Source organism: Mixophyes fleayi, chromosome 7 (genome assembly GCF_038048845.1).
Source record: "Mixophyes fleayi isolate aMixFle1 chromosome 7, aMixFle1.hap1, whole genome shotgun sequence".
Classification (NCBI taxonomy): Eukaryota; Metazoa; Chordata; class Amphibia; order Anura; family Limnodynastidae; genus Mixophyes; species Mixophyes fleayi.
Window position 1 is genome coordinate 45,132,478 of NC_134408.1, and position 16,821 is coordinate 45,149,298.

The following is a 16,821-nucleotide window of genomic DNA, read 5'->3' on the forward strand; positions in this document are numbered from 1 at the left end:
GATATCTCCATTGTTATCAAAATATGTTTCACAGCGTATATTTGTGGTAACAAATAATCATGACTATAGCAATCAAAAAACTAATCTATTGCTTTCAGAATAAAAGACTTGTGTATTATTGTCATGCTGTTTGTAAGTGTTTTCCACATAATATTGTGTTATCAGTAAGATAGGCCCAGGCAGCGGTAACATTGCTTAGGTCCCTTGTGTATGCTCCGTGATGCATCAGCAGAAGTTATGGAAATGCATCTGTTAATCTCAGGCAGTTGTACTGAAACATGTGAAACAAACCTTTACAGTGACTAGAGAACAGTCATCGCTCATTTCAGTCATTTGCATGTCAAGGACTTGAAATTCTCCTCACTGAACATCTGCATTATTGTCTTCATGGTCCTGTATGATATTACAAATGGCAGCATATTGTTCCACAAGTCAGTACTATGACTCTTTGCTGATGTCTTGTATGCCCTGTCATCTTCGCTGTCCAAAATTGCCATCCAGGTGTCGCGACCCCTGTCAAGGTAAGTTTCCACCTTGGGATTTCCTCTGCCTAGGATTGTACTACGGACCTTCTGGGGCTGGATTTTATTGTTTGAGCTGCATTTTTCCAAAGTTTATCAAAAGTTATTATCACATTTTTTTACCTTTTTAGGTTATATTTTTATGTTTGTTTCATGCAAGAAAATCCAGACTGCAATGGATCGCAACATGGTGCCTTGGCTGCTCTGGATCTTCTTCTGATATGTTTCGCTTTGTTATTGGACTTGCGTATTAAGTCAATATTTACAACATATTGAATGTCAGTAGCTACTAAACTACAATTCTTCATCCACATCCAGATGGTGGTTGGCCAAGGTTCAACAAAGTTGAACACTAAGTTTTTCAACCCTTTTAACTAGGGCACTTACTAACATCCTGGTATATAAGGTCAGAACGCTAGAGGCTAGAAGGAAGCTCAGCATATTTTCTGGAGTAATATAGTTGTCCACACTAGGGGCTAGATTTACTAAGCTGCGGGTTTGAAAAAGTGGGGATGTTGCCTATAGCAACCAATCAGATTCTAGCTGTCATTTATTTAGTGCTTTCTACAAAATGACAGCTAGAATCTGATTGGTTGCTATAGGCAACATCCCCACTTCTTCAAACCCGCAGTTTAGAAAATCTAGCCCTAGATTGCCAAGGAAATCAACTTATAACTTGAACTGAATGGTAATAGATCTGACAGATTTTTTTATGGCTTCCACTCCAAATTAATGCTAGCAATGTTATTTGACTTAACAGACTAAACTAGCTGATTTGAAGGACATTTGTAATATTTTTAAAATCATATATAATTTAATCAGTTTATAGCATAACTTTTCTTAAAAATAAGTAGTAGTTTTTCACTAAAAATGTCAATTTGTTTAACCATTGCGTTCTGCTGGATGATACACAATTTCCTGTAAGGTTTAAAATACTTACTATATTGACTGTTTGACATTTAAAAGTCACAAGCAACTTCCAAAACATCTATCATATTGTTTTCACAAATGCATACATTTTTTAACATTCTTTATTTAATTTTATTTTGAAGATATACCATTAACAAGAAAAAAAGTTGGAAAAAAAACCTAAATCAAAGCTTAAGAACATAAACAATAAACAACACAAGAGATAGAAACTATAACCAGACAGCAGGTGCTTTTTTTTTTTTTGCTGCGACCATTTATACATTTATGTCTGCGGTAGCTTTACTTCCAACCAATGTATATTAATTTTGTTTATGTTGGTCGTATGCTTCAAGTCATGGCCCCATTTTCGCAACCCAACTGTCAAGTTTTGGTGAAGTGGCAAGAAAGAGCTGTTAGTTCTTTACCACCTCATTGCTGTATATTGCGCTCATAGTGATATCTACAGATCAATAGAAGAGCCTAGCCTTGAATATTTATATACGGAAATACTATAATGTCCCAATATTGAAGTCACCTTAATAAAATCTCTGAGATTTAGTGTAATTTGGATCTAAGATGACTGCTGCTGTTTGATCCAAGTTGCACTGAATCTTCCAATGCTGCCAATAAGGGAGACAGGTGAAAATCCAGCTTTATTTCGAGGAACTGTAGCTGCATTATACCTTACATAAATGGTGGATGATCCAGAGAATTAATCTTAATGCCATTTGAGGGGGTCAGGAAGACATTTTTTTTTCAAAGTAGGAATAAATTGGCTACTGCTCTGCTAGAGTTTTCTTTAGCCTTCTCTGGATAAACTCAGCTGTTACACATGAAAATAAGATGAATTTGATAGACTTTTGGATTTATTCAACCTTGCAAATCATTTAATCATGTGTGCACATATATGGGAGAACTAGCCAATTAATGTTTGGGCTAACTCTGTTAAGTTTCACTAATTGGGTTAAATTAACAACAGGCAAAAACGTGGAAATCTGTGCCCGCTTTTGTATAATGCATTCAAAACCAAAAGATATTTACTTTACTATGCTACCAAAATAGACATAATCTTCCCAAATAGTAAAAGATGTGACATTTACTGTGGCCTATAAAATTGTTAAAAAAAAATATACGGTTTAACTGAAACGTAGCAGCACAATGTGGTGTGGGCACAAAGTTATAAATTACCCGGCTTATGAATGGTTTAAAGATTGTCAAAGTCTGTTGTAGTGAATAGGGAAACAAGGTGGGTGGGAAAGTCCAGGGAGTATTTTTTTTAATTAATTTGATAAAGGTGTTTTTCATGGAGGAAGTATTGCTGAATGCACACCAGACATAGTCTTTGTGTAGGATGCGCAAGTCCATGTTATGCATGCACATAAAAAAATTGTGTAAGCACACGTGTGTATATACATTTTGTGTCTTCTTGCAACTGGAGAGGCAGAACGGGGGCGGCCAGGGGTAAGCCAGAGTAGGCAGGGTATAATAAGGGTGTGTTTATACTATTGTGACACAATTAGATGTGGAGCACAGATATCCCTTTTAGAAGGATATTTAAGGGCTGGTGCAACAATGTTCAATGATGATGATAATGACTATCGGTAGCACTGTCTATCAACTTCTGATCGGCTGATTGTACATTGACCCCTTCAGCTGATAGTACTTATACTATCAACGTCACGACTATATTATATCACATAGCAGACGTCTATTTGGATTACTTAATTGACATTTTGACATTTCTGTTTGGACTGCTGCAGGAAAGTAGATTTCCATTGGAAAAGCAACAGATGTTATTTAATGTAAATTAACGTAATTTGTGTTTTGTATTAATTACATTATATATTAAATATGCAATTTTTACATTTGTTAAAACTGAAGACAATGGGCCTGATTCATTAAGGATCTTAAATGAAGAGGATTCTTATTTCAGTCTCCTGGACAAAACCATGTTACATTGCAAGGGGTGCAAATGAGTTTTCTGTTTTGCACATAAGTTAAATACTGACTGTTTTTTCATGTAGCACACAAATATCAACTTTAAATCTCAGTGTACAAATAAGCTATCACGTATTTGTGTGCTACATGAAAAAACAGGATTACTTTCATTTTGTTATGGTATTGGACATCATCATCATCTATTTATATTGCACCACTAATTCTGCAGATCTGTACAGAAAACTCACTCACATCAGTCCCTGCCCCATTGGAGCTAAATTCCCTAACATACATACACACACAGACAGAGCGAGACAGACTAGGGTCATTTTGATAGCAGCCAATTAAACTGCTAGTATGTTTTTGGAGGGTGGAAGAAAACCGGAGCAGCCCCACGCAAACACAGTGTTAGGAATCCCTCCAGCCAGTACATCAAAACCCGGAGTCTGCTCTGAAAGTCTGGTTTTCACTGGAGCCCCTAATGGTGGGGACAGACTTGGCCGCAGACAAACAGAGGGTCATGAGAAGTGCACTGACTGAGGAGAATGCAGCAATAGAGTGTAGAAGCAAACAGCAGAGTGAAATCTAGGCAAGGGTCGAGGGCCGGCAGCAGACAACGAATCCAGAAGACAAGCCAAGGTCAGAGGTCACAGACAATCAGGCGCGGGCTGAGAGGCATCAGCCCAGGGAGCGCCGATGCGGCCGCATCACGTGACACGCGATGCGGCCGCCGGTAACATAAAAAAATTATTGCATCCACGGCGGGGGACGGGGGGAGGCGGCCGGCCCGAACAGCCGTTAGACTGAGCGGCCCCGGGTGCCCGCTGCCCCCCTGCCCCCCGGTCCAGCCCGCCCCTGCAGGCAATACTAGAGAGTCCAGAAACAAGCCAGGGGTCATACACAACAGTCAAGGAGCAAGGAACAGGAACAGGGAGCCTAGCTACACTGGGAGCTATAACTGGCAGTGAGGCTCTGTCCTCACTGCCTTAAGTAGTGAGAGGAACCAAGGAGCAGAGTGCCAGCGAGACTCCTCCTCCTACATAAATCAGAGTGTTTAAAACATATAATAAGTAGTATTCCGCTATCCAAAAACCTTTAAACAGAAACTGCAGGAGATTGCCATCTCCCAATATAACATCCCAGTTATAAAAACCCCACAGGATAAAAAACATAGTGGTTCCTACTGCGCGCAAGCTGCGGCAGTCAAACAGCGCGTCCCGGCTGTTGCCAAGGCAACTGGGACGTAGGGGGCGGAAGTGACGTCCCGGTCGTCATGGAGACGGCCGAGGCACCAGAAGAGAACAAACTCCTCACAGATAAGGCCATGGTCGGGAATTTAACTCATGACCGCAGTGCTGTGAGGCAGAAGTGCTTAACCACTAAGCCACCATGTATTTGCACATAAATGAATGTTACCAGATGTCTTCTATATCAAGTCAGCTAACATTTTAGGTTTAGAGGCACTTTAAAATTGTGTTTTATTCAAGCTAGTAAAACATTCACAAATATAATTGGAAAAATTTCCAGGAGCTTCTGGGAAATGATGCCTGGAAAAAAATTGAGATCTAGGGAGATTTTTTCTTATGCACACTAGGGCCCGGTTTTTAAAAAGAATGAATGATGAATGATGAATATTTAATGCTGAAGACTATCCCGAATACTAGCATAATGAATGACAAGAGTATAATGTCCAAGACCCCTGTTGTTCAGCACATACACAACCTTCCTCCCAGCAACTCTCTCTGATTTGCTTCCCTGCCACTGAAAGACAGAAGAATTCTGAGACTTGTCTCTCTGACACATTGACACTGATTGAACGGCTGCCACAGCAGGTTGTCCTTACAGAGGCATAAGGGGTCGGAGTGTAAATGCTGTCAGCTATGTCTAGGCGCTAACCATGACTTGATATGGGGAAAGTACTGTCATTGAAGTCAAAGGAGAAGCTGTAGTCAGCAAAGCAAGGAAAAGGATGAGGTATTTGGACTGTATAGTTTGCAGTGCTCATAGAAAAGAATGTTGAGCTGGGATTACACTTTCTTTTCCTTCTCACTTCACTCATTGTTTAGACAGTGATGACAGAAGTTATTAGTGGTATTGTTTTCCATTATTGCAATATTGGTCTCTAAGTTTTTTTTTCTAAAGCTGGCAACACATGACTGAGCGACAGCCACATATGTAGGTGGCCAATTTGGACAAGATGTGGTCATTGAACACTCAGGGGGTAAATTTATCAAGCTGTGGGTTTGAAAAAGTGGAGATGTTGCCTATAGCAACCAATCAGATTCTAACTGTCATTTTGTAGAATGTACTAAATAAATGATAACTAGAATCTGATTGGTTGTTATAGGCAACATCTCCACTCTTTCAAACCCGTAGCTTGATAAATTTACCCCTCAGGCTGCTCATCAGGATCACTTCCAGACTGTTAGAATACGACTGCTTACAAATGTTATTTCTTTTTCCCGCAGAAGCTTAATATGGCTACTAGTCCTGCTTAATCTTTGCTTTACTGTCATTTTTCGAAAAGCGCACTTTACTATGATGGTTGGTTTACTCTGGTAAAAACTAAATCCATAATGTTTTTTTGATGTGTTTTACCGCCCATATGACTATCACTGTTCAGTGGTCTCAGGTTTTATAAATAAGAGTAAAGATCGTGATATAAAATGAATCCAAACAACGTAACACCCCTCTATAATAAGCATCTAAATATTGACTTTTGGTTGATGTCCCCTTTAAACTATTGAAGGGACCAGTCAGAGGGCTCTCTAAGATGATTGATAAGAGAGATCATAACTTGCATACATTTCCATTTCTGGATAATTCTGTTATATTTGGGAACATTTACACTTAGATGTGTCAGTATTTTGAGTAGCCCTTACTTATGGCAACTTGCATTTTGGATTTGGAGATCCTTTAAGTTTTACAAGATAGAAAGTGTTAGCCAATTTCTATAAGACATAAGTCTTTTAAACACTCCTTGCCTAGGGTACAAACTGCACTTAAAATCTCTTGTTGCTATGTTAGAATAGAAGTGCTGTGTAATACAGTATCCCAGTATATGTACCATTTTACTTTGCTGTCATTATTTATATTTTTTTTATTTATATAGTGGCAACACAATCCACAGAGGTCCCACTCACGAGTGTTTTGATCACACATGAAACTAAAGGTAATTAGGAAGATGAAAGCATTTTGGGATAAATCCAAAATGTATTAGAGTGGGGATTTCAGCCCGACACGTATAATTAGAAAAAGTGAGGTGAATAAGACTGCAGTCAACATTCCCTCTAAGTTATACACTGTAGAAATTCGCACGCAGAGTCTAAATTGAAAGAGGACCTGTAACCAGAGTAAAAGCAAATGTGTGTGTCTGTGTTTAAAGTGCCAGGTTCTCTTTAATCAAACAGACGCCCCCAATAAAGAGCTGTATGGAAAATCACAATGGTGTTTTCCTAATTCAGTTTTTAGCATTATTAATACCAGATATTCCAGTCTAAGGGCAGTAGAGTATAATGGATCATTTCCACCTCTACCTTGTAGCTTGTGGAATATAGCTAGAGTTCCCTGGAAACTCTCCTTTTTAGGCAAGCTTATCGAATGCCTGAACCACCTGCTTACCCTACCTGATTACCACCTATCTGCAGCATTCACTTCTTACCCTACCTGATTACCACCTATCTGCAGCATCCACTTCTTACCCTACCTGATTACTACCTATCTGCAGCATCCACTTCTTACCCTACCTGATTACTACCTATCTGCAGCATCCACTTCTTACCCTACCTGATTACTACCTATCTGCAGCATCCACTCACATGTACATTTATTCTCTTACTACACTCAAACAACCCCACTGACCTCAAAACCAACATTGCTGTGTGGCTGGGTCATATAGTCCTAACTAACTATGTTTTCCTATTGCAATCTGGCTTGACAAGTAAACAATCTGTGGCATTAAACTTCTTGTATGAAACCCCTATTTTCCTATAGATTGTAAACATATGAGCAGGCCCTCTTACCACTTTGTCTTTTTGTTAATACCCAGTCTTGTTTTATTGCTAGTTGTAAATGCTGCAGAATATGATGGCACTATCTAACTAAATGTTATCAAAAAATAATTAATTTACAGGCAGACGTTCAGCCAACAACATGTCTGCCTCCACTGTATAGCGGTTAAAGGTACATTTTAAAATGTGTATTATAATATACATCAAGAAATAAGTGGTAAACCTGAGACATTCTAGATTAATATAGACTAATATAATGTAATAACATAGTAACTGAATCATGTGCTTGTATACTAAGGCTTTTCACTCTTTCAGGTGCTGTTAGTCCAGTGATTGCAAATGACTCAACTTATGTTTATTGGATTTTGCTGGCTTTCTTTGTTCTGATAATACCAACTATATTAGTTATAGCAATTATGCTGAAAAGGAAACAGAAGCTGCATAAAGGTAAGGTGTATATATAAGTATATGTTTATAACAATAAGCTTTCGAGAGTCACTCAATCTTGATTTCCAAAAGTGAATTTCCCACTGATTGCTATCAAAGGAAAGATGGTTTTATCACGTCTAAAACCATGCTGAAATTACCTGTTTCCACCTGGTTTAGGTAATTTAAGCTATAGGGCTATTTACGAAAAGCCTAACGCAGGAGATATAGGAGATATCTGCTGCATTAAGCAAACTTAGACAAAATACTGCAGTCCCCATAGTTCTCAATGGGGACTGCTGTGTGGAGCAATTTATCAAGCTCTAAAAGCTTAGCCGATGGTTGCATCTGCACACTACAGACACTGGGTCAGAACCTGGATGTTCCTTCATACACCCCTGTTATAAACAAGTGGTAATGAGGCACAGTCGCTGTTGGGACTTTTATCAGATGTGCTGTCCCTGCATGACTGTAAAGGTAAATTGCTCAGTTAGGTATTCTCTGCAAATAGTGTCGATAACCTACGTTACTTAGCGTTGCACAAATGTGGATATTGTTAAATAGGCCATAGTAAGAGCCAATTAGGTGACAGCTTGTGCAAGGAATAGGATAACCTGTTTATACAAGCACTAATGGAGGCCAATATCTGGCACACAGCAACATATGCCCTAGATAACTCAATAACTCAATTGCTCAATGATGGGGTCACCAAAACTTTTTTCTCAGTCCACCCTAGATCAGCTGTTTACATCATTAAATCACAGCAAAACCACATACTTCATGTACAGTTCCCCTTAGTCCTGCTAGTTACTGTATTCACTGGCCCCAAATCTCACCAGTGTCCTTTGGACTGAGAGCAAGATCATTTTCAGCCTACACAATTCTTTCTGATTTTATCAGATTTTATTTGGACCAAGCAATCATTTTGGGTATGCAGACAACAATATTCCTCACAATCTACAAATAAAATTAAAAAACCGTGTATGTGAGATTGTACAAATGTAAGATATTTCAGATAATGAACAGGTTGTTTTTTGCATGTCTCCAATCTGCAATAAGAAAATGATTGATTAAAAGATCAACTTTAAGCCAGAGCATAGTTGACTCAAACCATCTAAAATGGAAAAGTGGAGGAACTGCTCGCAGCAACCAATCAGATTCTAGCTACCATTTACTAGAATGTACCAGATAAATGATAGCTACAATCAGATTGCTTGATATGGGCAACATCTCCACTTTACCTTTTTAGAAGATTTAGTAACTCTACCCCCAGGAAAGTCAGGCTTCTTTTTGTGTTCCAAAGTGCAGTAGACAGTTAAGACAATCTATCCCTACTAACCAAATTGTTAAAGCTGCAACATGAGTCTATCAATGCTTTTAGGTAGCTATTTCCAACAAGCCAATAATGTATCCAAACTTCAAATTACTTAGTGGACCTCACCAGTACATTTGACACATGGAATATATAAAAAAAAGGTGACTTCCCTCTGAGATCTCACAATAATAAACCAGATATGTCCATATAATGTGTATATTAAAGAAGAATTCCATGTTTCCAATAAAATCCCTTCTCCAACTAAAAAATGACAAGCTGTGAGCCATGGAGCATCACGGGACGGCATGCACCGGCAAGGTAACTTCCTTTCCTTGGGCTCTGCTATATGGTAGAATAGAGTTTTTTTTTACAATACATAGGGGGGTATTCAATTCACAGCGGGATCTCGGGAAAACGAGCGCTCGAAAAATATTACCGTTAATACGGTAATATGCGCGTAAAAACCATTAATACGGTAATTTACTCGCTGGATTTCAGCTCGCAGCTCAGGGAGCTGCGAGCTGAAATTAAGCGAGTAATTACCGTATTAACTGTAATATTTTTCGAGCGCTCGTTTTCCCGAGATCCCGCTGTGAATTGAATACCCCCCATAGAGTGCAAAAAAGTGTGTTATTTTTTTCACATATAAAGGACACTAAGTGGACCCCAGCCAACATATGGGAAGAAAATGCCCAATAGCTGGACCTCAGTCCTTTAGATAGCCTTTCAGATATGTAGTCAGGTACAGACGCATGCTCACAATTTCACTGGGCAAAAACTGTGTAACTTTTGTTAGTAAATGTCATAGGTTTGCGCTTGACTAAGAAAACAATTCTCAAACATTAGGCAGATAATTTTGCAAACAGAGAAAAAGGTGCTAGGTAGATTGAGGGAAGTCAAAACGAAAGCACTGGGATTTTCTCGTATGATAAATCTGTCACTATTTGCATAACCATTACTTCTGTTCTGCATTTAGAAAACCTTGACAAACAACCCAAGAGATTCCTTTCACAGTCCACCAATTATATGTGATGTATAATTGTACTACCATACCATAGTAATATTATGGGATGTAAGTGCCAAAGTTGTCATTGCAGGGGCATTTTATATATATTGTTTTAAAAAGCACAGCCAACATTTGTCCAAGTTGAATATTATTTCAAATATTACTATATGTTGAATTGGGCCTGATTCATTAAGTAAAGAAAAGCAAAGAAATGAGTAACTTTGAACCTTGGCAAAACCATGTTGCAATGCAAGGGGGGGAAATGCGTTTATTATTTTGCACATAAATAAACTACTGGCTGTTTTTTCATGTAGTACACAAATACTTGATAGCTTTATTTGTACACTGACATTAAAGGTTGACCTAGGACATGCTATCCCAATTATAAATCTGTCCTCAAATTTTAAAATTACCTCCCCCTCCAATGCAACATGGTTATGCAAGGTTCAAAATTACTCTTTTTTTTTTTGCTTTACTTTCCTTAGAATATTTAGTCCTGAACAGCTACACCACCCTCTAACGTCCTTATAATGTACTTTTCACTTTTGACTGAAAAAAGAATCAACATTACAATACTATAGCAGACTCTTTTTGTCCTTGAGCAGTCTACAAGAATGTTGCTATGTTTTGTACAAGGGAAATGCCATACTTTATTTAGGAATACATGTGTGTGACCAGAGCCATAACTGGACATTTAGTGCTCTGGAGGTTGGAGTTGAACCTGTGTCTGCGTAAACAGAGAGAAATCAATGACTGAGCAACTCGTGAGGCCCACATCAAAGTCTGAGCCGTTGCCCCCCACAGCTGGTGGCACATGTCACACCAATATAGTTACCTGTGTGTGAGAAACAAACATTTAGTGGGAGATTGAAGTCTTAAAAAATCAACGCAATATGCCTCGGCCACGAGACACCTCACACAGATTTTTTTCACAGAAATATCCCTTAGAGGTGCGAGCAAAAACGAGCGGATATTTTTACCGTATAAATGATTAAGATGCGCAGCTGTGATGTTCATAGCAACATCGCGGCCAATTGAATTCCCCCATAGTATCTCAGTTTTTGCATGAAGGTTTATGGATTTGATTTAGTTTGCGCTCTCTTGATTTTATCCACTCCCATTTCTGTTATCTATTTGTACTTTGTCAGTATGTCCATCCACCTTTTTACACACAAGGTCCTTTAAAGAATTTATCACAAGTCTTCTAAGTCTATTTAACACACTTTAACGCAGGTAGTGCATAAAATCATGTAAACAAATGGACCTGGACGCATATTTTTTTGACAAACGTTCTCTTTGTTTTGCTTTCTATTAATTTCTATGATGCCTGATGCATTCAGAAATGTTAATGCTTTATAAACTACAGTGCAGTTCTACGGGAATGTTCCTTTAATTATATAGTACGCTATGCCTCAGGGAAGATTTAAAATGTGTCAATGAACGCACTTCTAAAGCTCTGTTAAAAAGAGAACAACAATATTTCATTTACACTTTAAATATGGTAGTTTTTAAATGCCTGTGTGAGTCTTTGTTTACTCTTTAAAATATAATCTTTCACCTGTGTACCATTAATCATAATCAACATTTGTGTGTTGGCCTCCGAGACATTCCAGGAGAGGTGGGCATGGGGGGGGGGTTTGGTGAATCGCACCATATTATCATATTACCACAGGGGGCGGTGCCACGATGAAGCTTAAAACACATCACTAAGCCTCGCCCCCATCCACTTCACCAACGAAGAGGGCAGTATCTGCTTTCCCGTGAGTCCGAGAGGACCCTCAGAAATTTGGGAGTCTCGCAGACGTTCTGGGAGAGTAGGCAACTATGCTATTAATAACAATTTCAGCATCTTTCAGTTACTGTAATATAAATGGAGAATATCTGGAAATGGGTTTTGTGGGCACTTTTTAGACAGCACTACTTTTTAGACAGTGCCCTCAAAACCCATTTCCAGATATTCTCCATTTATATTACAGTAACTGAAAGATGCTGAAATTGTTATTTTACTGAGCACAAATCTGAAAGAAAACAGGACCTAACTGTTCAGTGAAAACCAAACAGTTGCCAATCCTATGTATAACAACAAAGCCCTTTGCTGCTATCTGGGAATAAGTTTGAGGGATTAATGTCTTCAAAATAAAGTTTTTTTAAACTTATCATGTGAAATTGTGTTTACAGATTCTTTTCGTGAGGCCAGTGACAAGATTAAGAATAACTCTGAACACGATTTAAAAGGAGAAGATTTAGAGTCTGCCTTGTGTAATGAAATAAAAATACCAGTGGCGGAAAATGAGGAAGGTCCAATGTATAACAATATCTGTGACAAGGCTTTATCAGACTACTTGTTTCCCTTGCCGGCTGTGGAGGAAGGAGCTGCTATTCTTGTCACCACAAAAACATCTGCTTTTTTGAACCTTGGCCCAGATGTGAGGGGCAACGCTTTTGTGGAAATATAACATCTTTTTGTGCTTTTTCGTATCAAGACACCCGCCAAGGATGTGGAAAAGCAATGCATGTGTACATGCTATATGTGTTTATATGGCAGTGAGTTAAAGTCAAGTCATGGTCTTTAACACAACTGCCAGGATGCAAACTCTGCAATGTATTACCTCATATTGTAAATAAATGTGTACTAAATTGTAAGCTTTTAAAGACACAAATTCAAGTATTTGGGTTGTTATGCCACCAAGCATGAAACATGTTCATTACTGGATTTCATTCAACTCACGGGTCTTATGAAATGGGGCGCACAGTTTATTGATATGGTAGCAGTCATGTTTCCTGATTGATATATATATATATAGATGTATATATATATATATATATATATATATATATATATATATATGTATATGTGGCACTGTGGAAAGTACATACTTTATTGCATAGTGATGTTGTAAATAAATGGTTGCTTACATCCAAAAGTTACCATTGTGTTAGTGCCTGCACAATAGTGGTCACACATGGTGAAATCCAGTCATTTGACCTGAATGGTGATCAGCAGGGGCAGGCTGGGCTGGGGGGCAGGGGGGAATCTCATAGTGGGCTATGAGATGTTGTTCTAAAACTCTTGTAAAGACATGTATTTTGATACCAATGGGTAAGAGGCCTTAGTGCTACAACTAAGCTAATAATTTAAACTCTTGTTTAGAACCATAAGTTAGTAGATACATTAATAAAAATGGCTGTAAATCATCTTGCAATATTATCAACTGAAATATGTAATTAAAAGAAAACTGTGCAGACATGCTCTTTAATTGTTATTTGTATTAGAAGAAAATCACATATTTATTTATGAAGTTGCTTTTTTTTACCAGTATTCATGTCATGGCATAAGTCCAGCATGCAGCAGCACCTCCTCTGGTGAGAGTGTGGACCTACACCAACAAAGTCCACAGTCCACCAGGACTCCAAGTCTTGACAGCAGGTGCCCCAGTACACAACTTGTGTTTGTTTGTTTTTTTATAGTAACCACAATTTGTACTTAAACAGTAACATCATTCTTCCCAACTAGAAAATTTTTACTTCATTACAGGCAATGACTACTGAACACTTACTATACTGCAGGCAGTGCCCAATTTGACTATGTTTACTTTACTTCAAAAACTGCTCTCCTGACAACCTTTACTCTACAATACTCATACTAAGTGCTCTACTAACCTATTCTACTGCAGTCATTATTATTTTTCTATCAATGCTTTAGCAATGCAATGCTATTACTCCACTGAAGAGGTCTTGAAAGTGTGCGAATATATCTATTGACAACAAAACAAGGTGAAATGGCACTTTGCTTATTATGCCAAAAATCAGCGATCTAAATGATGAAGAAAAAGATAAACACTGCTTTTAATTTATACAAAATTGCAGCTACCTTTAGGTGAACCTGTTGTTTGTCAGGTTTAGGGGCTGACTGACAAATTTTAGCCAGTGTGGGCGAGACTTAGCCCAGCAGCCTATTAGGAACATTCCGGTTTTCAAATATATGCACCAGTAATGTAAAAAATTGCATCCTGGTGTCAAAAGTTAATACTATCATCATTGAGAAGTCTACTTACCTCTTTTATATAATTATATTTATCCAGGATAATAATGCCACTGCCTTTGTCGGATTGTTTAATAACAATTTCTTTATTCTTTTCCAACGATTTCTCTTGGTTTGTAAAGTTTAACTTTGGGTTCAAATTCCTTGACACATATAAATATCTTCACCATTTTACAAAATATATCAGTATGGCTCCCTTTTGATTCAAGTGGATAGAACTTAGAGTTAAGTTTAAGTCCTGATAAAATACATGCACTTTCCTGATAAAATACATTTTTAATGTTAATTTTCTAACAAACCTATTCAAGTCCTTGAATAATCGAAAATTATTTGGCATTTGCAAATTATTTGCAAATGTGAATCCTTTAACTAATAATGAGATTTCTGAATGAGTTAACTTCTGCTTAGAAAGATAACAAAACATTTTTGAAGAACTCTCAGTAGTTAGAGCAAATACCTTCTTTTTGTTGAATTTTTTGATACTACCCCGCTTACCTCTTAATTGAAAAGATGTATTTTTAGAGGCAAAACTATATTTATATTCTCCCTTAGTTATTGGTGCATATTTTCTATCTCCTTCTATATACAGTATATATATATATATATATATATATATATATATATATATATATACATATACACGAGAGAGAGAGAGAGAGAGAGAGTTGCTCAATACATAAAAGCATGTAGACATGGTCAAGGGGTTCAGTCGTTGTTCAGACAAAACTCCAGAGTGGGGAAGAAATGTGATCTGAGTGACTTTGACCATGGAATGATTGTTGGTGCCAGTTGGGGTGGCTTGAGTATTTTAGAAATTGCTGGTCTCCTCGGATTTTCATGCGCAATAGTCTTTAGTCTGAGCAGTGCTTACTTTAAATCTTCTCCAGGCTATTATGTGTATGTGCTAAAGACATAGTATCTGGTTGTGTAATGGAAAGGGCACATAACTAAACAATATTCTATAACAAATAAATAAATAATAAAATGCACACACAATAAGTTAAGTAAGAAAATGTGTCCCCCCCCCCCTGTCCCCTCCCGCTCCCTCCTCTCCCCCCTTGAGGGGTCTCACTATCATCCGTGCCCTCCCTCTTGGGCTCCGTCGTATGCAGACCTTCCCCTCTCCCCTCCCCCACCCTTGCTGTGCTTTGAGCTCACAGAGTTACTGTGCTTATTGTTTACTGTACTGTGCTGTCTCTCCTCGTATTGTAATTTCGTTTGTCCCTTTATGGCTCTACGGACACCTAGTGGCGCCCTATGAATAAAAATTAATAATAATAATAATAATAATAATAATAATAAAAAATGTTAGTTCAAGATGACAGGTTTACTTTAAAGGCGAAGTACAAGTTGCAAATGGATAATTGCCTACAGTGCTTTACTGTGACACTCAAAGAGACTCTTGACTCTTGATGGATAGCACATAAGTAAACTTAGTATGGATTCTCTCAGCACAAGAAAATCCACATCGTTGTCCCTTTAAAGGTATTGCATTTAAATAATCAAACAAAATTATCTGTTTAACATAGATTACAGCTTTGTGCTTCCATAAATCTTCAGCCACTTCAAACTGACAGTATTTACAATTAAGTAACAATGTGATATATTACAACACATAAGCAAAAAATCACAAATGCTTTTAAAAAAAATCATACACATAACAAATTGTACTTCTTGAGATATTGTACTAAAGTCTATACTCGGAAATTTCTAAATGGAAAAAAAAACCAGCAGAATTTCCATTAGTAATATGCTCTCTGCTCTAATGCAAGTGTATTCACATAGCCCCTGCCAAGTTTCACACTCTGCGTTTTGCATATCTTTTCGCTTCAGCAAGTTCTTGGTTTTGCTCAGATTTTATTTAACCCAACAAGTACAGCAAATAAATGATTCTCATGTACCAGTTAATGTAGCAGATCGAACTTTGATTATCTCATATTGTGCTTGCTATTTTAAGTCTTTTATACTGTATAAATTATATTAGTGGTGAGCAACCTGCTAGATTTTGGTGACTTCATATACATTCATTTTACTGGGGTACAAATAAATATATTGGTATGGTGAATAATTAGCACTGATGATCTTCATTAGTCAACCATCAGACAGTATAAATTGAGCCAATTGTGATTACAAAGCAGTAGTATTTATGCATAGTAGTATATACACAGTAATGGTAAGGTCCATTAATAAGCCACCAGTAGAAGTAATTCCCAACAAGATGCCACCAGCAGTAGAATTATTTATTAATGAAGTTGAACTAGTAGTAATTGCCACAATACTGGGGCACCCTCAGGCTACTGAACTAAACCAAACGGCAGACAGTGTACCTGGATATAACCGACAATGACTTCAACACCAAGCCATGCTTGCTGGGGTACTTATCAGCATATTGCCCGCCCCAATACCGTGGACATGGGAAGTATTTTCACACCCAGACAAGTATCTGAATGAAGAATAAAATAGTTTAACCAAAAATTGTTCACCAGCAGAGCTATAACAAGTTCTCCTTCCCTTGATTTGGATGCTGGGTATCAGGGGGGAGCCAGCCACCTTCGTTGTGATGATTGGGTTGCCCTTATTTTCTGGCGGTGGTTTAGTGACCACTTTTCATGTCCTAACGTCCTATGGGAACCCCACTGAACATGACTCTCCAA

General features: G+C 37.9%; 1 protein-coding gene across 2 annotated transcripts; it reads left to right on the top strand.

Annotated features, from left to right (window-relative positions):
- The first annotated feature begins 308 nt into the window (after positions 1–308).
- Positions 309–13,370, top strand: TNFRSF17 (TNF receptor superfamily member 17). 2 transcript variants are annotated; one of them, XM_075181511.1, is made up of 4 exons: positions 309–521; positions 6,481–6,540; positions 7,694–7,825; positions 12,304–13,370. In XM_075181511.1, the coding sequence occupies exons 1-4, from the start codon at positions 398–400 to the stop codon at positions 12,579–12,581; spliced, it is 594 nt and encodes a 197-aa protein (XP_075037612.1). In that variant the 5' UTR covers positions 309–397; the 3' UTR covers positions 12,582–13,370. The 2 variants fall into 2 exon arrangements, with proteins under 2 accessions (XP_075037612.1, XP_075037613.1); XM_075181512.1 differs by lacking the exon at positions 6,481–6,540.
- Positions 13,371–16,821: the final 3,451 nt, after the last annotated feature.